At 46.7% G+C, this 24,703-nt stretch overlaps 1 protein-coding gene, 1 long non-coding RNA gene and 1 other non-coding gene across 6 annotated transcripts; 1 reads left to right on the plus strand and 2 right to left on the minus strand.

Annotated features, from left to right (window-relative positions):
- Positions 1-6,108: 6,108 nt before the first annotated feature.
- On the plus strand, positions 6,109-10,512 carry LOC128107879 (uncharacterized). Of its 4 annotated transcripts, none has more exons than XR_008217233.1 (4): positions 6,109-6,261; positions 6,428-6,492; positions 7,483-9,770; positions 9,872-10,512. It is a non-coding gene; the product is annotated as an uncharacterized LOC128107879 (long non-coding RNA). The 4 variants fall into 4 exon arrangements; XR_008217234.1 differs by having other exon boundaries at positions 7,483-7,579; positions 9,505-10,512; XR_008217231.1 differs by having other exon boundaries at positions 7,483-10,512.
- A 1,970-nt stretch (positions 10,513-12,482) lies between these two features.
- Tpt1 (tumor protein, translationally-controlled 1) lies at positions 12,483-15,679 on the minus strand. The gene is made up of 6 exons (XM_052732719.1): positions 15,537-15,679; positions 15,291-15,364; positions 14,646-14,836; positions 14,164-14,269; positions 13,444-13,560; positions 12,483-12,707 (listed from the first exon to the last, which is right to left on the minus strand). Exons 1-6 carry the CDS (start codon positions 15,562-15,564, stop codon positions 12,705-12,707), a joined length of 519 nt encoding a protein of 172 aa, XP_052588679.1. The 5' UTR covers positions 15,565-15,679; the 3' UTR covers positions 12,483-12,704.
- Positions 12,773-12,899, minus strand: LOC128108086 (small nucleolar RNA SNORA31). Its single transcript, XR_008217301.1, has one exon. It is a non-coding gene; the product is annotated as a small nucleolar RNA SNORA31 (small nucleolar RNA).
- Positions 15,680-24,703: the final 9,024 nt, after the last annotated feature.

Below are 24,703 nucleotides of genomic sequence, written 5' to 3' on the forward strand. Positions count from 1 at the left end.
CCGGCTATAACCCTCAGAGGTCTGCCCCCACGGACCTACCGCCAACAGCCTGGCTCCTCCCACAAGCTCCCCCCAAAAAAACGATGCTATCTCTGGAGATCAGATGTTCCAACACACAAGCCTGTGGAGGACATCTAAAATTCAAACCATAATTATAGGCGTGGTGTTCCTATGTTAATCACTATGGAGAAACACCTGAGATGATTAACTTACAAAGGGGAGCGATTTACTTTGACTCATGATTCTGAAGAATGCAGGTCACGATCAAGTGTCCTCATGGCCTTGGCCTCTGATGAAGCCATACATGGAGGTGAGAGTGCATGGCAGAACAAAGGCGATTGCCTTGTGACAAGAAGGAAGAAAAAAAAGAGAGCAGGAAAGACAGAGAACAGGTGTCCTGTCGGTCCCCCAACCCCCACCCCACCCCACCCCTGTGTAGCCCTGGCTATCCCAGAACTCACTCTGTAAACCAGGCTGACCTCGAACTCAAGTCCACCTGCCTCTGCTGGGACTCCAAGATTCCCTTTCAAGGACATGCCTCCAGTTATGGAAGGACCCCCGGCTAGGACCCAGCTGTTTCCCAACAGCGCCACCTTCAGGATCAAGCCTGCAGCACGAACGCCTTTGGGGGATACTTTCCAGCACTGTAGGGGATATGGTGAGACTCAGTATTTTGTTTCATTTGTTTATTTTTAGTTATTTTATTATTTATATGTGTTTTGCCTGCATATAAGTCTGTTCACCATATGGATGCTGGGAATCAAATCCTGGTCCTCTGGAAGAACAGCCAGTGCTCTCAGCCACTAAGACAGCCAGCCCTTCTTCCTCCTGGGACTCAGTTTTGTGGGGGATTTTGTTTGTTTGTTTGTTTGTTTTTGAGACAGGGTTTCTCTGTGTAGTTTTAGAGCCTGTCCTGGATCTTGCTCACAGAGATCCATCTTCCTCTGCCTCCCAAGTGCTGGGATTAAAGGCGTGTACCACCACCACCTGGCTTCAGTAGTTTTTAAAATGAGTTTATTTAACAAATAGCAAATGCACTCATGTCATTAAAAAATTCTAAAAGGTGCAGATGAGGACCATCAGGCTGTCTCAATGGGTAAAGATTTATGGGTAATAGGTTCCAGCTCTCAAGCTTGGCATCTGATCCCCAGGACCCACATGGTGGAAGGAGAGAACCAATTCCTGCAAGCTGTCCTTTGACCTCCACATACATGTAGTGGCATGCATGGACGGACACGGACACACACACACACACACACACACACACACACACACACACACACGATTGATAGATGGATGGATGGATGGATGGATGGATGGATGATAGACAGACAGATGTCTGGGGTTCCTAGTTCCTTCCCGGAATTACTCTGTTCTGATTTGTCTTTCTAAAGACAGCACATGCATAGTCTAGAGAGTGGGGTAGTGCTGGGAAGCTGCTTGACTTTTTAAAAAAACATACTACTTTGCTCCTTGATTTTTTTTTTCCACAAAAGACATTTTGGTGATGATTTCATTTGGCACAAAAAGAGTTTTTCATGCTATGGCCACATATTTTAACATACAAAATATTTTAATATCATAATTTACTCAAATAGTCCTCTGCAAATGAACACTTACCATCTGTCTTATGAATCCCAAACTATACAGTACATCAAAGAATACATTTTGGGCTGGAGAGATGGCTCAGCAGTTAAGAGCACTGGCTGCTCTTCCAGAGGTCCTGAGTTCAATTCCCAGCAGTCACATGGTGGCTCACAACCATTTATAATGGGATCTAATGTTCTCTTCTGGCATAAAGGCATACAAGCAGATAAAGCACTCATATACCATGGGAGCACGTTTTCAGGTTCTTCATGGCTATACCCAGCAGGTCCACGTAGAGAGGATGATTAGGACCATGGGCCTGAGGGCAGGTGTCTGAGATGGTCTGCACTTGGCTGTGCTGGAGGGAGGTCTTTTGCTCCACCCACTTGGCGTCTCTATAAATACCCTGGGGCAGAGACAGACAGGGCTCATTGGAATAGGTTCCAGGCCCTCTCCAGGCTATCCTTTATTTTCTATCTGTTTATCTCCAGAATCTAAATCCTTCTAATATTTCCTGCTGCTTGCACTCAAGAAAACTCTGGGGAACTGTGGGGCTGGTGGGTAAACGCACTGCAATATACATAAAGTAAACAAATCTTTTTAAAAAAGAAAAAAATACATTTCTATACATATACACATCAGTTCAGCCTCAGCGACACCTGTAGAATGAATCACCAGGAACAACGTGGGGCCAGAGGCTGTTTGTGCTTAAAATAGTTCTGCCTTCTACAAGACTCCCCTGCCCCTTGGCATTGTTATAAAAAGCCCTTCTGAATAAACAGAAGAGGCCGTTGGGTATTGACCCAGGTCCTCCTGTGTTTCTTCTGTCTTTCTCCTCTTCGCTATTTTTTTTTTTTTTTTTTTTGGTTTTTCGAGACAGAGTTTCTCTATATAGCTTTGGGCCTTTCCTGGGACTCACTCTGTAGCCCAGGCTGGCCTTGAACTCACAGAGATCCACCTGACTCTTATCTTTCTAGGATCAACTGGGAAGGGGGGGGGTCTCAATAAGGAATTATTTAGACCAGGTTGTGCGGTGGGCATGGGGGGTAGGAAGATCTGCCTCCTGCAGGTGGCACCATTCCCTAGGGAGAGGATCCTGAACTGGGTAAGAATGGAGAAAGCAAAGGAATGTGAGCATGCATGCATTCAACACTCTCTGCTTCTTGAGTATGGATGTAATGTCATGTTAGGAGTTCCCACCTCTCTGGTGTCCCCAAAAATGATGGGCTATAATCTGGAACTGTGAACCAAAAACCCTTTCTGGGGTTATGGAGACAATTCTGTGAATACTGCTCTTGCAGAGGACCTGAGTTTGGTTCCCAGCACCCAGAGTGAGTCACCCACCTGCCGCAAAATGTATTGTTATCTCTGCAATTTTATTTTATTTTTGAGACAGGGTGTCTTAGAGTTTCTATTGCTGTGAAGAGACACCATAACCACAGCAACTCCTATAAAGGAAAACATTTAATTGAGCTGGCTTCCAGTTTAGAGGTTTAGTCCATTGTCATCATGGTGGGGAGCATGGTGGTGTGCCAGCAGACATGATGCTGGAGAAGGAGCTGCTACATGTTGATATGCAGGCAACAGGAAATAGACTGTCACACTAGGCAGGATCTTGAGCACAGGAGACCTTAAAGCCCGCCCCCACAGTGACACACTTCCTCTTACAAGGCCACACCTACTTCAAAAGTCCATGCCTCCTAATAGTGCCACTCCCTATAAGATTATGGGGGGGGGGTCAATTACATTCCACACAGGGTTTCTCTATGTAACAGTCCTAGTTGTCCTAAAACTCTATAGACCAGCTGGCCTCGAACTCACAGAGATCCGCCTGCCTCTGAGTGCTGAGATTAAAGATGTGCGCCACCACTGCCTGGCATCTGCAATTTTATTTTGCATCTTTCTTTCCTTTGGTTTTCTTTCCTCGTCCCTGCTGGCCTGTTAGTGCCTTCTGAACATCTTAGCATAACTAACAGTCCTGGAAGCTAGTGCACCCTTCCGAAGAGGTTTGCAGATGGCCTCCCCAAAAGAAGTCAGTTGCCTTCCCCTGTCTCCTAGAGGTAAGTCCCCATTCATTCCAGGCTGATGTATCTGTTGGGACATCAGGGGACATCAGAGACAAAGGTGCAAACTGCCTTATAAATCCCAGCCTTCTGATTTGGGGGTGGCTCTTCTGTGGTGCACCCCTCTGCATATGCAGTAGCATCTGACCTTCCCATCACCGTGGAGGAACAGGGTGTGGGAACATTTTCCAGTTGCTGCTCCAGCTGCTACTTCTGCATCAGTGATAAGCTGTCTTTTACACATAAGTTTGGTGTCTCCTGTCAAAATATGTATGTGAAACCGTAGTAACGTGTTAGCTTGCAAATGGTAAAATCTCAGACCATTCACAGTCTGACAGAAACAGGCCAAGGGATTAAAAGAGAAGAACATTCAGCAAAATTACCAAAGAACTTGGTGGGAAAAGCTAAGCAATGTTTGGCAGGCTTTTTGTGCAGTTCACACGTCCCATGGAGCCAGCCTCCACGGTGTTCTTGGGATGTTAATGATGGGGTTAAAGGTCTGATACTCCAGAAGATGCCACCTTGGCATTGAGAAAATGGATGGCAGCAAGGCCACTCTCTTTTTCTCCTCACCCATTTCCCCTGAAGCAAATCACAGAACCTCTGTTTGAGAGAACGGCCCCCCTCAGAAGCACAGAGGAAGAGAACCCCCCCATCATTAGGACAGAGAATCGGAGTAAAATTTGGCTTTGCAAATTTCCCACAGTCCGTTACCATTCTATCAGCTCTCTTTGTGCAGTCTAGTTTTCCGTCCGCTTCTCTGAGAGGAGCCTCAACTGAGAAGATGCCTCCAGAAGATTGGCTGTAAGCACAGCACGTGGGCATGCAAGGCAGTTTCCCTTCCTCCCTCCTTCCTCCCCCCACTTCCTTCCTTCCTTCCTTCCTTCCTCCCTCCCTCTCTCTCTCTTTTTCTCTCTGTCTCTTTCTTTCTTTCTATATTTGTTTGTTTGCTTATTTATTTAGAGACAGAGTTTCTCTGTGTAGCCAGGCTGGCCTTAAACTCACAGATCCACCTGCCTCTGTATGTGCCATCAATGCTGGCCTGGTAGGGTATTTTCTTAATTAGTGATTGATGGGGGCGGGGAGAGCCCCGCCTATTGTGGGTGATGCTGCCCTGGGGCTGGTGGTGTCCTGGGTTCTATAAGAAAGCAGGCTCAGCAAGCCATGGAAAGCAAGCCAGTAAGCAACATTCCTCCATGGCCTCTGCATCAGCTCCTGCCTCTAGGTTCCTGCCTAGTTAGAGTTCCTGCCTTGCCTTTCTTCAGTGGACCCTTTCCTCCCCAAGTTGCTGGCCACGGTGCTTCATTACAGCAACAGGAACCCTGATGATCTTCATCCAGTCATCCTGCACACCTGTCCACTTCTCACCAAACCTAAGTCTGAAATGATTTACCTCTACCTGTTTCTTTTGGTCCTCATTTCCTTATGAAAGTTCCTGTGTCCTGTAAATTTTATATTAAAATATATACAGAGTGGGCTATCTAGAGATGGCTCACTGATTAAGAGCACTGGCTGCTTTTCCAGAGGACCTAGGTCCAATTCCTAGCACCCACATGCTGGCTAGCAACTGTCTGTGACTCTGTCTTGGGAGATCTGACACCCTTTTCTGGCCTCTGTGGGAACTAAGCACATTATAAACTAAAATGCATAGCCAGGTGCAGTAGTGGCACACACCTTTAATCCCAGCAGAAGCAGGCGGATCTCTGTGAGTTTGAAGCCAGCCTGGTCTACAGAGCGAGATCCAGGACAGGCTCCAAAACTACACAGAGAAACCCTGTCTTGAAAAAAAAAAAAAAAAAAAAAAAAAGAAAAGAAAAGAAAAAAACAAAAACAAAAAGCAAAAATAAAAAAAAAAGAGTAAATAAAATGCATACCTGTCAGCCCAGCACTTGGGCGGCAGAGAGGATTAAAAGTTTGAAGCTAGCCCGAGCTATGTAGTAAGACCATAGTGAAAAGAAAGGAAAAGAAGGTGGAAGAGAGGGGGTTATGGAGGCATGGGCACAAGGCTTTCTCTGGTGAACCCATCTTGGCCAGCAGGGCCTCAGCCACAATGTTTTTGTTTTGTTTTTTGAGACGGAGTTTCTCCATATAGTTTTGGTGCCTGTCCTGGATCTCACTCTGTAGACCAGGCTGGCCTCGAACTCACAGAGATTCCCCTGGCTCTGCCTCCCGAGTGCTGGGATTAAATGCGTGCGCCACTGCCACCCGGTTTCAGCCCCAGTTCTTATGATTGTGAAGAAAGCTATCACTCCTCCATCAAGCCCCTGCTGCTCCCACGCTCCCCCACCCTCCTCCCTGTCTGTGGAGCAGAAAGGAGCATGTTGCACATTGCTTAACCAAATTTCAGCGGCTTAGTCACTTTTCCTTTTAATAGACAGTGGCAGTTGGCGTTGCCGTTGTGCTCATATTACCCAGGGCAATCGCCCAGCACACGTCCCACCTGACTAAACCCATCACTTCCAGTTGCCCTCAGCATTGGAAGAATGGTGCACTGGGATGTGACAGAGGAAGATTATAATGCGCCACACCAAGGTTCAAACTGACCGAGTTTCTAGCTGATGCTCGTTCACTAGCTACTGACACGCAGTTTTACCTCCGGGAGCTAATAAAGGTATCCTTTTTTTAAATTTTATGTGCAGCAGTTTTCCTCTTTAACTGGCCAGTTTTCACCTTAGGTTAAACATTAGTTTGGCTGTTTTGCTTACACAACAGCTTAGGAGTTCTTCGGGAAAATTCTTGATGTGCTCAAGTGAAGTTGCATGCATTGCTGTTTTCAGGTGGGTGTCCAGAGAATACTAGCCTTTTCTGTGATTTTCCAAGTCCCTGCTGCTTTCTGCAAGAGGTAGGTTAGTTTTTTCACTGCTGTAACCAAATACCTGAGAGAAACAACTTAAATGAGAAAAGATTTTGTTGTTGTTGCTTTTCTTTTTTTTTCCTCTCTTTTTTTTTTTAATTTATTTATTTTAGATACACTGTTCTGCCTGCACATATCCCTGCAGGCCAGAAGAGGGCACCAGATCTCATTACAGATGGTTGTGAGCCACCACGTGGTTGCTGGGAATTGAACTCAGGACCTTTAGGAAGAACAAGCAGTGCTCTTAACCTCTGAGCCATCTCTGAGCCATCTCTCCAGCCCCTGTTGTTGCTTTTCAAGACAGGGTTTTTCTGTGTATCAGCCCTGACTGTCCTGGATCTCTCTGTAGACCAGGCTGGCCTCAAACTCACAGAGATCAGCTTGCTTCTGCCTCCCGAGTACTGGGATTAAAATCGTGCACCACCACCTCCCTGTGGGGAAATGATTTCTTTTGGCTCACCATTCAGTCTCTGGTACTGTGGACCTAAGGAGAAGCTGAACATACAGGTTTCTGTCCTATTTTGTTAGTAGCATGTTTGTATGCCAGGTGGTGGTGGTGCATGCTGTTAATCCCAGCACTCAGGAGGCAGAGGCAGGTGGATCTCTGATTTCCAAGACATCCAGGGCTACAGAGAGAAGCCCTGTCTCAAAAAAAAAAAAACAAAAAAAAAACAAAAAACTACAAAAAAACAAAACAAACAAACAAAAAAACCAGAACCTCAGGACTAAATGATGCCTAGTACCTCAACGGTATTATTAAAATATTTCACGCGGGGCTGGGGACGTTGCTCAGTGATTGATAATTGATTGGAATGATGCTGCCCAGGCTCAGTCCCCTGCACACATACAAAACCAACAAAACTCTGTGCCTTTTAACTGTTGACTAACAATTGTGACTTGTGTCCTCTCTGGGCCTTGCCCTTCAGTGAGTCACTGAGTACCTCAGTTTTCATTCGGTCTGTCACTTATGACTCACAGGCTGAAGTTCTGCAGAGGACCCTTCGGTGCACCCTGTATATGCAGAGAAGAACAATGCACTCATAAATGATTGGAAAAGTCTCTCAAGCTGGAGAAGGTAATTGAGGAAACACCATTGAGCAAGCTACTTTGGAAAGAATTCTCCTCTAGGTGCATAGTTGACATTTTTTCTAACTGAGGCATGTTGACCCGGACTAAACCACATCCTCTCCAGAGGTTCTCATGGCCCCGTGTGTGAGATTATTAAATGTCATTCTCCATTGTTTGGAACCATGTGTAGCAGCAGAAATCCACAATCTACAGGCTCTCTAAATAAACAAGATGGAATAGCCTAGAAGTTCAAAACATGCCCCCCCCCCCATGATAAGCTGATACTTATCATTGCTGCTATGATGTAACCAGTGGGTGGGGTTGGAGGGATTCCCTGGATAAACTGCCAACATTATGACCTGACCTGCTAATGGAGACAGCTACCCCAGCAGCTAGCTCAGCCAGTGGAAGGTGTGCAGCACCCTTTTCTTCTTGAGCATCTTTCTCAGGGATTTTTGTTTGAGATAATATAAATTACGTATACTACATATATGAATTTATACAATTATATATAATTTATATATTAATATAAATTAAAGGTCCTCAAAAGCATTACATTATGTTACACCCTTATTTATCCATTTGTTTGTTTGTTTGTTTTTTTCTTCGACAGGGTTTCTCTGTGTAGCTTTTGCGCCTGTCCTGGATCTCGCTCTGTAGACCAGGCTGGCCTCGAACTCACAGAGATCAGCCTGCCTCTGCCTCCCAAGTGCTGGGATTAAAGGCCTGTGCCACCACCGCCCGGCTCCTTTCTTTGGATTTTTGAGTTTCTCTGTTTATCCCTGGTTGTGCTGGAACTCAGAAATCAGCCTACCTCTGCCTTCTGAGTGCTGGGATCAAGGGTGTGCACCTTCACCGGCCGCAACATCCTAATTTCTTAAGGATATAGAATTACATAAATTATAATGCTGACACTCCTCTTCCAAAGCTTGTGGTCTACCAGGAAGATGCAGGCCTGACCTACAAGCTGCCAATCACTGCCATGTGGTGTCCTTGTTGGTTCAAATCCTCCTGGGTTAGGTTTCATGGAGAGTGTTCTGCCCCCCAGCCAGGGCCTCTCATTGCATGTGCTCACACAGGTCCTCAAAGGATGATGTGTTACAGTTCTTCAAGTTGCCTGAGATTTGTGGCTACTCTCCTTTACCATCAACCTCATTACCAGTTTAGTTTGCAGTAGTATTCTGAACTCTCTAGTTGACTTGCCTAAACTTGTGATGGTGGCACACACCTTTAATCCCAGCATTCGGGAGGCAGAGGCAGGTGGATCTCTGTGAGTTTGAGGCCAGCCTGGTCTACAGAGCAAGTTCCAGGACAGCCAGGATTGTTACACAGAGAAATGATGTCTCGAAAAGCAAAAAAAAAAAAAATCCTTACCATCCTTAAAGGCGGTGGTGGTGCACACTTTTGATGTCATCACTTGGGAGGCAGAGGTAGAAGGAACCCTGAGTTCGAGGCCAGCCTGGTCTACAGAGAGAGTTCCAGGACAGCCAGAGCTACACAGAGAAACCCTGTCTAGGAAAAAAAAAGAAAAAAAGAATTCCTGAGAAGCCCTAGGGAACATGTCACCTATAGATAATCATGCTTGCTAGGAGCTAGGAGAATGGAACTGAGGAGTCAGCATGAATGCACCCCAGGGCACCTCAATTTCTAACTCCGGGACTTTTTGGAGTTTGGGATAACACATTTGTCTCCAGGGTGTTGCACTGGGCTCACACCTTCAAAACACTAGGTGACTGGCTTCTATGGACAGCACCCAACCCCATGGATAAAGATGCTGCTGTCTCTAAAATGGTGGAAACCATGCATCACTGGGCGTCATCCACTGCAATCCATCAGTTTGTGGCTCAAGAGTGAAGGAAGCTTCCCATGTATTTCCCACTTGGAAAAGTGTCCAAGTACTGAAAAGTTTAAAAAGAAAATTTCTTTCCTTAGTACTGCCCTGCATGTGAGTAAGCAGGCCTGAAGAGAATTCACCAACTCAAGAAGGACCACCCGGGAGGCGACAAGGACACTGAAAACTGGTTAGTATCTAGCAGTTAGGGAAAGTGGGCCAGGGACTGAAAAGCGTGCATGTTCCTCCAGCACTCAGTGTCTTATTTAGGGATCCTATTGCTGTGTGTGATGGCTGTTCTTGGTTGTCAACTTGACTGCATCTGGAACGAACTACGATCCAGAAACGGAGGGCACACCGGTGAGAGGTTAGTTTTGCTTGGTTTGAAGTGGGTGAAACCGCTTCTAGTCTAGACCCTCTGAGGGGGGAAGACACAACTCTAATCTGGACCACATCTTCTTCTGGCAGCCTGTATAAGGACATGGAAGAAGAAAGGTTTTGTTCTTTGCCTGCTTGTCCTCACCTTGCTAGCACATCCATTCCTTCACTGGCATTGGAGCCTGCTTCTTTGTGATTCCAGCAAATACAGAAACCAGCTGAGACACTCAGCCTTGTGGAGCGAGTAACTACTAGATTCTTGAACTTTCTGTTCACAACTTGTTGGATTAGCTGGACTGCATGCAGCCTGTAAATCACCCCAATAAATCATATATGTATATATATATGGTCCTTAGGGCAAACTATACCACTTTAAAACAGGGGTCCACGATTTGACTCATTCACTGAGACCAGTGGGGAACGTAAAGGCATCAGATCTAGTAGGTCCCCAGACCTTAGCAAGGCTGACTCCATGATGAAAGTACCATTCAGGTTGGAAAACACAGCATGGAAGATGGCACCATCTGTCAAACTAAAAGACCTAATCCAGCAAAGCCCTTAGTTCTGGGAAAGTCTCTAACCTTGCTCTTTAGTTTCTGTCTCTACCTGTTGTTGTTAAATGAAGTTTTTGTGTTTGTGTGTAAAAGCTCACCCCGAGAAAGGCTCGGAGGCTACACTGGGATCCTGAACCTAGTCACCAGCTGGCTAATAAAGACATTTTAGATGATGAAGGCGGCTTGAATGGTCTGCTCCCAGACATCCACATGGCCACTCCTTCACATCCATGTTCAAATGGCACCCTGCACAGGCTTCCACAGCTGACACTGTAAGTCCTTTCTCCATCCCATCGTTCTCCACACATGCAACAAAACCCAGGGCCCATGGGTACTTGAAACCTGTCTGTACCAAACACAACGTTAGAAAGGTCAAGCGGTGCACACCCGACCTGTGCAGGAAGCTCGGGTGCTTGTTTTTCTTCTCCAAGTGGCTCCAGCACTAGCTAGAAAATCAATTAGGAAAAATGACTGAGAAAGCTGCCTTCTAAAGAAATTGGGAGCCTGGGATAGAAGTGCAAGCCTTATGTCCTAGCACTAAAAGGTTGGAGTTCGAGGCCCATCTCTACAGAGGCCCAAAAAACCCCACAATAAGCCCCAGGGGTTGAAGATGGAGCCAGTGTTGGTGGTGTGCTTGATAACTACATAAACCCTACATTCCATTTCCAGGACCCAATCTCCTCAACAGAGGCAGATGACTACAATCGTAGGCGGCAGAGGCAAGGTTATCCTCAGCTATTTGAAACCAGCCTGGGATGTAAAAAGCTGTCTCAAAAGCAAAACAAGTCTTACCACCAGGCAGTGGTGGTGCACGCCTTTAATCCCAGCACTTGGAGAGGCAGAGGCAAGCTGATCTCTTGAGTTCCAGGCCAGCCAGGTATACAGAGAAACCGTCTTAAAAAACCAACCATGGAGTTGAGGGTTTAGCTCAATGTTAGAGTGCTTGCCGAGCAAGTGCAAGGCCTGGTCCTCAGCTCCGAAGGAAAAACAGAAACTGTTACTCCATAAGCATCTGCATCATACACACGATTTCTAAAAATGTACTTTTAAAAGGACCCAAACTTTGTGCTTATTACTGACTTCTGGTTCTACCCTACAGAGCCTCTGGGCTATAATGTGTTGTTCACTTCTCTAGAGCTAGCACAACTAGGTTTTAGGTTTTCTCAAGGTATGTGTACTGGTTTTGACAGCAGTAACTGGCCTGAAACATTTTCAAAGTGGCTTCCTAGATCACAATGGCACATCCTCCCTTCATCAAAATATAATATCCAGCATATGGGCTTCCCATCCATCACAAAGGGGTATTAGTACCCCCTTAAATTTAGTGTACTTTTGTATTTTGATCCCTGGACAAACCTCAGATTGCAAATCATAAATCCGTTTTAGCTTTTGAAGATACATTATAAACAGGAAGGGACTCTATAGGGTTTCCCAGCACTTCACATAAATGCAAATTTTGTTGAAATAGACAACTCCTCAATCAGCCATGGACAAACCTACTTTACAGCAGACAGTATGCGGGTCTAGGTTTGTTGAGATCCATTTCACCCAGCCTTGTTCTCTTCATCCAACCTCACCCTATCAAGAAGGCTGTTAGCATTCCTTGTGAACAGTTTACCTTGGAGTTACTTGGCTCCTGGAGTGGGAAGTTATTAAGCAGTATCCAAACCAACTGGATCAACACATCTCGTATCCTATTCCATCAGCCATCCTAAGCCATTGTCCTCCATATATGGTGGCCCACGCCTTTAGTCCCAGCACTCAGAAGGGAGAGGTCTAGAGGCTGAACAGCCAGGGCTACATGGTGAAACCGTCTCCAAACGAAATAAAGCCAACCCCCTCCCCACCAAGTTTATACAAGTTTAAGGAGTCTGGCATTCACCCAGGAGACTTGGTTCTACTTCTGAATAAGCAGACAGTACTTTGTTTCCAACTAGCTGGTCTTTATGCTTTTGGCAAGTTCTTCCTGGAGGTGATGAAAGTGAGGGGTCCACTTCATGGCTTTCCCTTCACTGCAACTCAGATTCTTGCTTTGTAAGTAGTTCCCACCGCAGAAGTTATTTTCTGTTAACCACCAGGCTCTAGTTTCTTCTCACCACCGCTAAAGGACGGAGTCTGCACAATCACATTAAACTAAGAGGCATCTGTAAGTGAATTTAAATGCACTTTATTTTTAGACAACCTACATGACATGTTTTTTCTTTTTAAAAAAAAAAAAGAAAAAAAGAAAAAAACAATGTCTCCACTCCAAATAAATCATGGTCAAAATAAAAGCTCAAGATGATATCAGTCCCATTTGTCCTAAGTCCTGGTGTTGTATGGATGGTAAGCAGCAGCCGGTTATGGTGACAGGTGATAGATCCAATTTGTTACTGCAAAACAATGAGATTGCATTAAGAGCTACCCCCAGCTCAAAAGCACAACTGTCCTACCATACAAATGTACTCCCCAATTCAATCTGGACTGCCACAAAGACAGGCAGGAAGCGCAGGGAGCATTTTCTTTGGCATCCTAGTGCAAACCAGAAGAACCACAAACTGTTCTAGGTCTATCAGTGGATGCAGACTACCCTCACCAAGCCGCAGCACCTGCAATCTGTCTGCAGAGTCCATCCTCCACAAACGGCAGACACTGTCTGAATAGGAGCCCACCCCACCTGTCCCAGGGTGGGGGCCCACTTTGTGTTTCTTCAGGATAACTCTAAGCTCACCTTCCACCCAGCCAACTCAAAAGCCTCCAAAAATCTCCACGAGTTCCTTATAAACACTTGTGTATTCAATTTAGTCCACTCGGGAGCAATCCTGTGGTCCAATATGAAATGGACTTGAACCCACTGTGGGGCAAGGGGCACATAATCATTTACTCCAGGCTAGTGTCCAACTCTACTTGCCTACAGATGACCTTGAGAGCCTTCCTGCCCTCACCAGTTTCTCTGAGCACTCTATCAGAAGCTACTCTACCTCCAGGCTTTTATGTATGAGGCGTTATTCTCTTTAGATCCTACCACCTAGAGGGCTTCTGTAAAACCCATGCCTACCATCTGTAGATGGCAAAGATCACACCTGAAAGACCTGCTGGTTTTACACTATAATTTCAACATATACTTACACATTTTTCCATCTCTAAGCCATCCTTAAAGAAAATCATGAATGGAGTCACACCATCTTCACGGTAGTCCAGAAGAGCAACCATGCCGTCTGGATTCATGTTTTCACCAATAAAAAACTGAAGAAACAAGTTACAAACACCTAGAATCAGACTGTTATACTCACACAGATCAAAGTAAACAACAAACAAAAGGGTGATTCAGAACAGCTCTAAGCCAATTCCCTCGCCCCCTCCCCCCAAAACAGGGCTTCTCTGCGTAGCTTTGGAGCCCGTCCTGGGACTGGCTCTGTAGATCCCCCTGTCTCTGCCTCCAGAGTGCTGGGATTAAAGGTGTGTGCCACCACCGCCTGGCTCCAAGCCAACATTTTGCCAAGTAAAAACTCCAGATACTAGCCAAGTGTGCTGGCACACACCTTTAATCTCAGCACTCAGCAGGCAGAGACATTTGGACCTCTGGGTTCAAAGGCCTGCCTAGTCTACAGAGAAACCCTGTCTCAATGAAAAGTAAATGTTCATCAATTTAAATTATAGCTCCTAGTCTGGTGTGGTGGCATACACCTTTAATCTCAAGAGGCTGAGGTGGGTGGATCTCAGGGGGTTCAAAGCTAGCCTGGCTTACAGTGAGTTCCGCGACAGCCGGGGCCATGTACAGACGTAACAAACCAAAGCAGCCTCCTTTGTTCCCATGGTTAAGATTGTATCATTCTTTGACTTATTTACCTGGTAGTTATTGAAATTAGCAAGAATGTGCTTAATTTGCTCTGCAGCCCCAGTCATAAAAGGCTTTACTCTTTCTGGTTTCTGTTCTTCAAGTTTGCCTTTGAGTCTGAAACAGTAAATTTGTAACAGGTCACTAAAGTATTCAATTTTCAGCAAAATCAGTTTTTTTCATGAAGTAAAAAAAAAATACAAGCCCCAACCTAAAAACAAGTCTACTGGCTACAAGCTACTAGGTGACAGAGGAAACCATTCAAGAACTTTAATTCCAAGCAGCATTAACTTTTAAAAAGGAATTTTTTTCTATTCTTCAAAGTTAGAGCTGGCCCGCTTGCTCCAGTATGCTCCTATTAATGAAAAGCAACCATCCCTGTGTAACAAAAGGTCCTCCCTTCCCAAGTCCTTTATAACTAAGGAACTAAGCAGACACCAGTAAGTCTTCTAGGACCCTGACCACCAAAACAGGGTGCTTATCTCTCACTTACGATTTCATGTAATCTTTGATGTACTTTTTGTAGGCCTCTTTTGTGAAGCTGGTTTCTTGTAAGTGGTGGTTCATGACAATATCCACACCGGTGACTACTGTGCTTTCGGTACCTTCGCCCTCTGGGCCTTCGGCGGAAGCATTTCCACCAATGAGCGAGTCATCGATGTTACCCTCTGTTCTACTGACCATCTACATTAAGAAAAACAGTTTCGTTGCAAAAAAAAAAAAAAAAAAAACCCAGCTCCAACTTACCTTCTACACACTCCGGCAACGACCTGTCACCTCCCTGAAACACTTTAACCCAACAAAAATCGCTGCCCGGACCGAAAACCATGATCACTCTAACCAAGCGGAAGCCAGAAGTTGCCGGCTCTCGGACCGCCAGGGGTTAAGCGCGCACACACTTGCCAAGATATCCTAAACAGAGACAATATGTCCCCGAGCGCCCGGAAGGAGGATGGGCGCTGAGTTCGCGGACCTATTTCCAGGCTCGGCTCCGCCTCCACTTTTCTAGAAAAACCCAAGGCCGGAAAGAGCGTCTCCTCCGCCTGGAGGCGGCCGGGAGGATTGCACGAGCTCCGGCGGGCGAGCCGCAAACCCCAGCCCGCCCGGCCGGCCGCCCTCCCCGCGGCGCCCCGCTCACCTTGCCCTCCACCTCCAGGCACAGCCCGTCCGCGATCTCCCGGATCTTGTAGATGTCGGAGAACAGCTCGTCATCTGAAGGAGGACAGAGAGCCGCCCGTCACCCGGCGGAGGCCCGCCATGTCCCGCGCCGGCTGGGCGCACGCGGCGGCGGCGGCGGCGGCTCCCGGCCCCAAGCCCTGCGCTCGCGGCCCCAGGCCTCCCCGAGCCCACCCGCACCCAGGCCCGCGGGCGGCGGGGGACTCACGGCTGATGAGGTCCCGGTAGATGATCATGGTGGCGGCTGGGGACGGCGGCGCTAGCCTGACAGCGCGGAGCGAGCGCGGTGCAGCCGGAGCGGCGCTCGGGGGGAGGGGGGAGCGGGCGGAAAAGGCCGGCTCGGGCGCTCCCCAACCTCATATAGAGGGCACGTTCCCCTACGTCATCGCCCGCTGCGCCCCCGGAACTGCCGCAAGCGGTGACGTGGCACGCAGGGCAGCGCGGGGGCGTGGCCACGTCACGGCCCGGACCCGGGAGGGCGGCGGGCATCCGGGGACTTGGCCGGGAAACACAATGCGGCGTTCCCTTGGGTGCGCGCGGCGGGCGGGCGGGGCGGGGCGGGGTGCTGGGAATCGCGCGCCCGAGGCCTGCCGGGACCGGAAGGGAACTCGCGGCTGACTGACGGCCCCGCCGCTTGAGTCACCGCCCCTCGGGTGTGGCTCCGGGGTAGCTGCCCCCGCCTCCCGCCGCGCCGCGCAGCTCCAGTTCCCACCCCTTTCTCGGAAGGAAAGTGTCAGCAGAATTGGATGCCGGTTGCCGGGCGCGCCGCCGAGCCTGCGGGGACGACGGGGACAGCGCTGGGCTGGCGTCCCGGATCTCCGGCCTCTGGCCCGCGGCCGTCCACTGACTTCCCCTGGCAGGTGTCGCCGGCCCTGTGGTCTCTCCGCTGGGTTCCGGGTGTCAAAGCCTGCCGTGGATCTGGCAGGACAGGACAGGACAGGAGAGCTCTCGGCTCTTTTGGATTTGGTCTCGAATGACGTCCCTTGTTAGAACCAAGTTCTGTATTGTCACTTTTACCCCAGTTGCTTCAGCGTTAGACAGGCCAAAATGAGGCGCTTCCCACTTGCCCGGGTGACTCGAAGAGCTTTTAACATCCGTTTCGAAGTACAGCAAACAGAAATACAACTTTTCAGCCCGGTCGTTCAGGTAAACGTGTATGACAGGATGAAATCGCAAAGTTTTCTTCCATTCCAGATTTGGTTGCGGTCTGTTGTATTCCTAGTGTTGGCGAGTTTCTCGCGGGGCCCACGTAAGAACGGCACGGCCAGTCCTGCCTGTAGAAAGCTTCCTACTAGTATGTCAAAGGAGCAGGCTTACAGATTAACAAATTGTCCTACATACAGTAATAACGCATTCGGCAGTAAACTGGAAGGATGAAACCAAAACGGCCACTTAAATAGGATCCACTCAAGAAGATGGAGTGCTCTAACACTACACTAAAAGCCCCTGGAAATAAAAGGGGGTAAGAGGGATCAGAAAACATGGACACATAACGGGTGGTCAGTGAGTCTGCACTCTCAAAACACAGTTATTTCTGGGTTATGTGAATTCATAAGTAGACATTATCCCAGGCACTTAACGTTTTCAGATTATTCAAAAACACACATTGATACAGAACCTCAAACATTACTCTCTAGCTTTTTCTGTTATTTTCACTCTTATGCCCAAATAAAAGTATTTTTTTTTCACATCATTAAAAAAACAACGAGCCGGGCGGTGGTGGCGCACGCCTTTAATCCCAGCACTCGGGAGGCAGAGCCAGGCGGATCTCTGTGAGTTCGAGGCCAGCCTGGTCTCCAAAGCGAGTTCCAGGAAAGGCGCAAAGCTACACAGAGAAACCCTGTCTCGAAAAACCAAAAAAAAAAAAAAAAAAAAAAAAAAACAACGAAAAACCACCATGGTGGAAAAGATCTGAAGACTCCAAGCTTAACTAAGTTGAAATGTTGTTTCCGTTACCAGTTCTGTGATCTTGGGCAAGTCTACCTCTTTGAGCTTCAGTATAAAATGGAATTTCTGTGAGTGAAATGGGACAAACTGGTTGGCATGCTTAACAGGTCATAAATATAGATGGGATGTGTGTGTGATTCCCCAGTTTCATTTTACTTTTTTTCAAATTATCCCTGAAGTTGTTACTGTCAGGTTCAAAAGCCATTTGTTCCGAGTTTCTTCTGGACCTGACAGTTACCTCCCCTCTTACTGTCTGCATGTGTAGCCAAGCTGGCTTTGAATTGACCTTGTAGACCAGACAGGCCTGGAAATCAGGGTTCTCCTCCCTCAGCCTCCATAGGGCTAGGATTACAGGTGTGAGCCCACCATTATCTCAAATTATCATTTGTGATGAGAAAGAAATGCCTAACAGGCTGGTGTGGAGTAGAAAGTAGACACTCAGGATGTGGTCTGATGAATTAGAAGGTGGATGAGTTTGATTTGGAATACTCTTGTTTATTGGGTCAAAAAATGGATAAGAAGCCAGCCAAACTGGACTAGTCCTAGTAGTTTGAAAATCTTCACTTTGAAATAATGTCAATGATTTTTTTTTTTTTTTGACAAGGTCTTACCCGGTACCCTGTAGCCCTGGCTGGCCTGGAACTTGCTATACAGACCAGGCTGACCTTGAATTAACAGAGATCTGGGTCTTGGAATTAAAGGTGTACACAGTCCCTGATACCACAGTGCTTTTTAAATTAAGGGTTTCAAAAACAAATTTAATGAATAGTGAACAGTTTTATTTAAAAATGAATGAAATGGAGGGCTAGGTGTAGTGGCACCACAGATTTGTAATTCCAGGGATTGAGAGGTTGAAGACTGGAGGACCAGGGATATGAGGCCATCTTCAGATACACAAGTTCTGGACTACCTGAGAACTTGTCTCAGAAACAAAAACAAATGAACAAAAGAAACCCTCAACAACAAATAATGGAATAGTGGGATTCTGTGATCCTTTCTGCATTCTGAGAGGGGCCTGAGACTCTGTTCAAATAAACTCAAGGACGAAAATAATAGAAAATACAGTGAATCAAGCCAGGTGTGGTGACATACCTTTAATCCTAGTAGTCTGTAGACAGAGGCACAACACATCTCTGAGTTCAAGGCCAGTTTGGTCTACAAAGTGAGTTCCAGGACAACCAGAGCTGCACAGAGACACCCCGCCACCAAAAAGAAAATACAGTGAATCATAGTTAAAGTAAACATGGCTGGGAGGTAGCACACACCTTTAATCCCAGCACTTGGGAGGCAGAGGCAGGCGGATCTCTGTGAGTTCCGAGTTCAACCTGGTCTACATTGTGAGTTCCAGGACAGCAAAGGCTACACAGAGAAACCCTGTCTGGAAAAACAAAACAAAATGAAAAAGTAAACATTATGAATTACAGTGTTGGGGAAATGGCCTAGGGCTTTGCAGTGGCAAGTTCTAGGCAAAAAATTCATATCACCAGTGGTCAACAGGGCTAGGCTGTAGTCTAGTAGCCTGTGGAACTGTATGGTCTAATGGTCAGAGGGACTGTATAGTCTAATGGTCAATGGAACGGTATGGTCTAATGATCAGCTGAGCTCTAATAATATTGAGGGCTATTGCAGTCATATGGACAGTGAGGCTGTAGTCTAGAGGTCAGTAGAACCATTCCTCATTCCTGGATGTAGGGACTTGATATGATGCCAGACCTGCACACAAGATGAATAGAGCTTGAAATTTTAGGGGTGGGACCCAGGCATCTGAACTTTGTGTGTGTGTGTGTTTCCTTTTTTCGAGACAGAGTTTCTTTGCGTAGCTTTGGCGCCTTTCCTGGATCTCACTCTGTAGCCCAGGTTGGCCTCGAACTCATAGAGATCCTCCTGCCTCTGCCTCCCGCATGCTGGGATTAAAGGCGTGCGCCACCACCGCCTGGCGGTTCTGAACTTTTTTTTTTTTTTTTTGGTTCTGAACTTTTTTAATCTTTGGAGAATGCCAATGTGCAGCCAAGTTAAGAGACCACTAGTAAGAAGAGAACTTTTCAAAATAGTCAGTAGAAGGAGTTTGATACCCTTTAAAAGTGCAGTTGTGTCTGAAAGCCAGAGAGAAGCCCTCACGCCAGGATCTGCCTTTGTGTGGGGCTGGCAGATCACCTGCTGTTCCCTGAGCAGGAAGTTGCTCCATAGCCAACTCTTGGCAAGTGTGCCAGCTGAGAGAGTGTTGCTGGGGTGAGGAAGACAAGCTGAAAATACCTTCCTTAATTCTTTTCTCTCCCTTTAAAAAGGAAGCTTCGAAGCCAGGTGTGGTGGTGCATGCCTTTTATCCCAGCACTTGAGAGGCAGAGGCAGGAGGATCTCTGTGAGTTCAAGGCCAGCCTGATCTCCATAGCAAGCTCCAGGACAGCCAGGACTGCATAGAGAAAATAAAAAATAAAAAAGGAAGCTTCTAATTGGCTATGAAAATAAAAGGGGGAAATGTGTGTGGGGTCCCTACAAGTGCCACAGCCCTAAGAGTAATGACCCACGGGAGGCAAAAAGGAAATCTTCCCTGCCATTGAAGAGAAAAGTCTGCGAATTTAACCTTCCTGGTTTCTGTAGTGCTATCTGTGAACACTCTATGAGGGGGGAGGGGGAGAGAAAGAAAGAAAGAGAGAGAGAGGGAGGAAAGAGAAAAGTCAGGACTGGAAGGGCAGCTTAGCGGTGAAGTGCTTGCTGTGTGAGCACGAGGACCTGAGCACCCACGTAAAGCCAAGTGTGGCTGCACACGTCCAGCTCTGACGGTCGGCAGCAGGAGGAGGACTGGACTTCCAGCTAGTCTAGTTAAAACGGTGAGAGAATAAGGTGGAGAGAGAGAGAGAATACGCCTGTGTTGACCTCTGGCCTCTACAACTGCATGCACCAGTGAGTGCACCCCCAACGCCACACACACACACACACACACCCCAATCAAAGACATAAACTTGTCTTAAACTGTTACCTTCTCCATAGTCCATTTCTAAAATTACATCCTCTAGTAAAAAGAAAACAAGATTACAATCTGGCCTCCTCTTTCCTCTTTGCTCCTTTTCCTTCTGGTCTCCTCTTGGAATTCCCTATTCTTTTCTCCCTAACTTTGCCTTGGAGCTCATCATCAACATCCTGTTTTATGTGGTTTCCCCTTCAAGGTGGCAGACAAACCAGGGAGGCAGAGATTTGCTCACAGCCTGCCTGTCCCCTGTGCCTGGAACAGTGCCTAGTTAGGAAGCCAGTAAGTGACTTCACTGGATGCACTGGAGACCAAAACTAATAATAGCAAACAGCAGCAAACTCAAGCCATGTTCTAGTGCAGTCCCTGTCAGGTTGTTCTAGTGGAGAATCAGATTTTTTTCTGGATTCCTGTACAGTCAGAAACTTAGGTCACAGTGTAACTGATACCAGGAAAGCCTATGTCTTTGTCCCTTCATTTAACACACAGTTGGACATATGTACACAGTTGTACATAAAGAAAGCCAACATGTGGCTGCGTGTGGTGGTACACACACTGTTGCCGGTACTTGGGAGGCAGAGGCAGGTAGATCTGAGTCTGAGGCCAGCCTGGTCTACACAGTGTGTCCTATGCCAGCCAGGGCTGTAATAATGAGACTGTCTCAAAAGCAAACACATGGCTCTAAACATCCATGTATTTTTGCAGAGGTCCACCCTGAAGTCTGAAGGACGTGCATCAAGAAGATAACCATGGGTGACCAGGGGCGGCAGCTGGGCTGGGGAAAAGGAGATCTTCAATGCTGATTGCAGTGTCCGGGGGGTCAATTTATACACACTTATGTTCTTTCCCCCTAGACACCAAACAACAATGCAAACAAAGAATGGAGCACCGTGACCACTATGTGTAGACTATAAGAAAAAGTCACGCCGGGCGGTGGTGGCGCACGCCTTTAATCCCAGCACTCAGGAGGCAGAGGCAGGCGGATCTCTGTGAGTTTGAGGCCAGCCTGGGCTACAGAGTGAGTTCCAGGACAGGCTCCTAAAGCTACACAGAGAAACCCTGTCTCGAAAAAAAAAACAAAAACAAAAACAAACATGTCACTAAACAAGGACCATAGATACCTGAGAGGACTGAAGGAGTTTCCTATCCGAACTGTGTGGCTGAGAGGTAATGGGTGTTCTGATGCCTTCATAAGCATGGGGCATGTGAGGATAGTCCAGCCCTATTTTGATCTGGAAAATTAATTCAAATTATTGTGCTAAAAATGGCAACAGGTCCTTCCCGGGAGTAGTGAAGAATGGAGGCCTGAATGCTTGTAACCTCACTGCAAGAGGAAGATAACTTATCTTCTGTGCTCCGTTCTCTCCACTAAAGAGTATTCCAGTGTCAGACGTTCCTCTGTGCCTTGCTTGGTAGCAACTCTTGTTTCTATAAGTGCCACACTTCCTTAAAAAAAAAAATAGGCAATTGGTGTGAACCAAAAGTGCAAATGGGATAAGAAGCAGCCAGAAAAAGGTGTCAGTAAGTCTTTTTTTTTGTCTTTTTGTTTGCTTTTTTTTTTTTTTTTTTCTAGACAGGGTTTCTCTGTGTAGCCCTGGCTGCCCTGGAACTAGCTCTGTAGACCAGGCTGGCCTCACACTCAGATCTGCCTGCCTCTGCCTCCTGAGTGCTGGGATTAAAGGCCACCACTGCCCAGCAGGTGTCAGTAAATCTTAATAATCGGAGGTGGGCTCTAGATTATCAGAGTGGGAGTTTTTTAGCAACCAAAGAGAGGAATATAATTCATTATGAGTTGTTATCAGAAATGAGTTAGGTGGCACAGACCTGTAATCCCAGCTACAAAAGCTGAGGCAGGAGGATAATTTAGCAAGACCCTGCTTCTAAATTAAAAAAAAAAGTCATTTCTGAATAAAACCAAATATTCTAGAATAACTAGTTTTTAGTGTCTAATGAGATACATAAGGAGTTCTCCCCACATACCATTATGTGGTTAGGGTATTTGTTTGGAGACCAGGTTTCACTGAGTGGCCCTGCTCTGTAGACCAAATTGGCCTTGAACTCACAGAGATCCCCCTGCCTCTGCTTCCTGAGTGCTGGGATTAAAGGAGTGCAGTTCCACACTCAGCTCCACATGATTGGTCCTGACAAAACCCTAATTTAGTGAAGGGCTTTGTATGGAGGGTTCCTTATAGCTTCCTGCCATCTAGGCTGGCCTTCCAATTCAGTTCTGTGAAAAGAATTCTCCCAGTAGGAAGAACAAAGGAGTCCTGCCTCAGCCTTCAGATGTCTGGATGGATGCAAAGATAAAACTACTTTATGGTCCAGAATGTGAAGAATATTCTTTTAGACAATTGCCACAAGTACCATTACTGTGATGGGTGTCTGTTGGGATTGCCTGTCCCCATGAAATCCAGAGAAGACTGGCAACTATAAGTGCCCCCTTCTCCCTCTCTCCCTTCCTCTTCCTCTCACTCCCCCTCTCTTTTTCTTCCTCTTCGCCCCCCCTCTCTCTTTTTGGTTTTTTGAGACAGGGTTTCTCTGTGTAGTTTTGGTGGGTATCCTGGATCCTCGCTCTGTAGACCAGGCTGGCCTCGAATTCACAGAGATCTGCCTGCCTCTGCCTCCCGAGTGCTGGGATTAAAGGCGTGTGCCACCACTGCCCGGCTCCCCATTCTTTTAAAATATTTATTATTTTGTTTTGTTTTGTGATACAGGTTCCCACTGTCTAGCTCTGGCTGTCTTGGAGCTTTATACCAGGCTGGCCTCAAACTCACAGAAGCCTGCCTCTGCCTTCCAAGTGCGATGATTAAAGGGCACCACGCCCAGCTTATTTATTTAATTTTTATTTATTTTATGTTATATCTGTATGAGTGTAGGCTATATGTCTGTGGGTTCCCACAGAGGCCAGATGTCAGGCCCCCTGGAGCTGGAATCCGAGGCAGTTGTCAGCTGCCTCGTGTTAGTGCTGGAAACTGAACTCTGGTCCTCTAGAGGAGCAGCAAGTACTCTTAACCACTGGGCCATGTCTCCATCCCTCGGCTCCACTCTTCATCTTCCCTCATCAGTAGAAACAAAACAACACACACTCCCCCCCACACACAGACACACAAATCCACGTCATCTGTCATCTCGCGTACAGGCAGCTTAACCCTCTCGTGTTCCTGCCTTCAAGGCCTCTCACTTCAGTTAAAAGGTGACATTAAAATGTCTTCTCCAAAACAGTTCTTTCTACAAAGGAAAGCATTTTGAACAAGCACAGACTTCTGACAAAAACTGAGTGAAATTGTGGCTGAAGCCGTAGTTCAGTACCAGTATCCACAATGTGCTGAGTTCCACCCCAGCATCAAAAAAATAATAAGGTATTCCCATGTCCTCTACATACATGTTTATACCACAAGTAGAATTTTTTATTAAATAATTTAGAATGTATGTAGGCAGTAATTTCTATGTGCCAAGCTCTCTGTTACATGCTAAATGTACAACGTGATCAAGACAACCCTTGCCTGAAGGATGTGAATGGGACTTGAGGTTGGATATGCTCATGATGGCCCTGGCTAAGCTGTGTTACAGAGGAGGAGGCAGATGCTGTCCACTGACCTCATCAGACAGCAGCCAATTACTATAGTGTTTCATTCCTTGAAAGAGTGCTGGAAGTTTTCAGAGACAAGACTCTAAGCAAATGTTATAACTTCTGGACTTACATATATTTAGTTTTCATTGTTGTTTGTTTTTTGAGACAGGATCCCACTTTGTAGTCCAGGCTGACCAGAAACTTACAATATAGCCCAGGCAATATGGGGCAGTCCTCTTACTTCGGGTCCCAGAGTATTGGAATTATAAGTCTAAACCACAGCCTTTGGAATGCTGGAATTACAGGCATAAACAACCATGCCGGCTGTTTATTTGTTTGTTTTTTAGATAATCTCTCTGAGTTCCCCAGACTGGCCTTGAATGTGTGGTCCTCCTGCTTCACCTTGGCAGTAACTGGGACTCTGAGCATGCACCACCATTCCTGGCTAAGTGCTAATTTGTTCCATTTTTTTTTTTTTTGAGACTAATGTGTAGTGTACATTATGTAGGTAAATTGACATGTACTGCTTGAGCTCAGTGAGAATTGGCTCAGGAAATGGGGTTGCAGGACCTTGCTGTGGAACAATCTGAAGTTCCCTTCATAGCTTTGAAGGAGTCAGAGCCTGAGGGAACAGAATTCCCTCCAGGTACGGCCCTTGGGGCCTAACCACTGTTGGTAGCCCCTGAATTGTAGTTGCTGATTCGGACAGCCATGACTTAAAAGGCAGCAAAAATTAAAAAAGAGGACAACATGTGTTGCTATTTGTTCTTTTACTTGGAAGCCTAACCTGAGGGGACACTGTGTTCTGCCCGGAACTCCAGTAGACTGCCTCAATGGGGCTTTCTCAGTATCTGGATGCTTTGAGTACCTGGTTTGATAATTATCTAGCTGT

This window comes from Peromyscus californicus, unplaced genomic scaffold (assembly GCF_007827085.1).
Source record: "Peromyscus californicus insignis strain IS unplaced genomic scaffold, ASM782708v3 Scaffold_12__1_contigs__length_115047231, whole genome shotgun sequence".
In the NCBI taxonomy this organism is placed as follows: domain Eukaryota; kingdom Metazoa; phylum Chordata; class Mammalia; order Rodentia; family Cricetidae; genus Peromyscus; species Peromyscus californicus.

Coding starts and splice junctions, on each gene's coding strand:
- Tpt1 (XM_052732719.1), bottom strand. CDS start 15,564: ATGATCATCTACCGGGACCTCATCAGCC. Junction 14,837..15,290: donor GCCTGGAGGTGGAGGGCAAG/GTGAGCGGGGCG, acceptor TTCTTAATGTAG/ATGGTCAGTAGAACAGAGGG. Junction 14,270..14,645: donor ATCAAAGATTACATGAAATC/GTAAGTGAGAGA, acceptor TTACTGTTTCAG/ACTCAAAGGCAAACTTGAAG.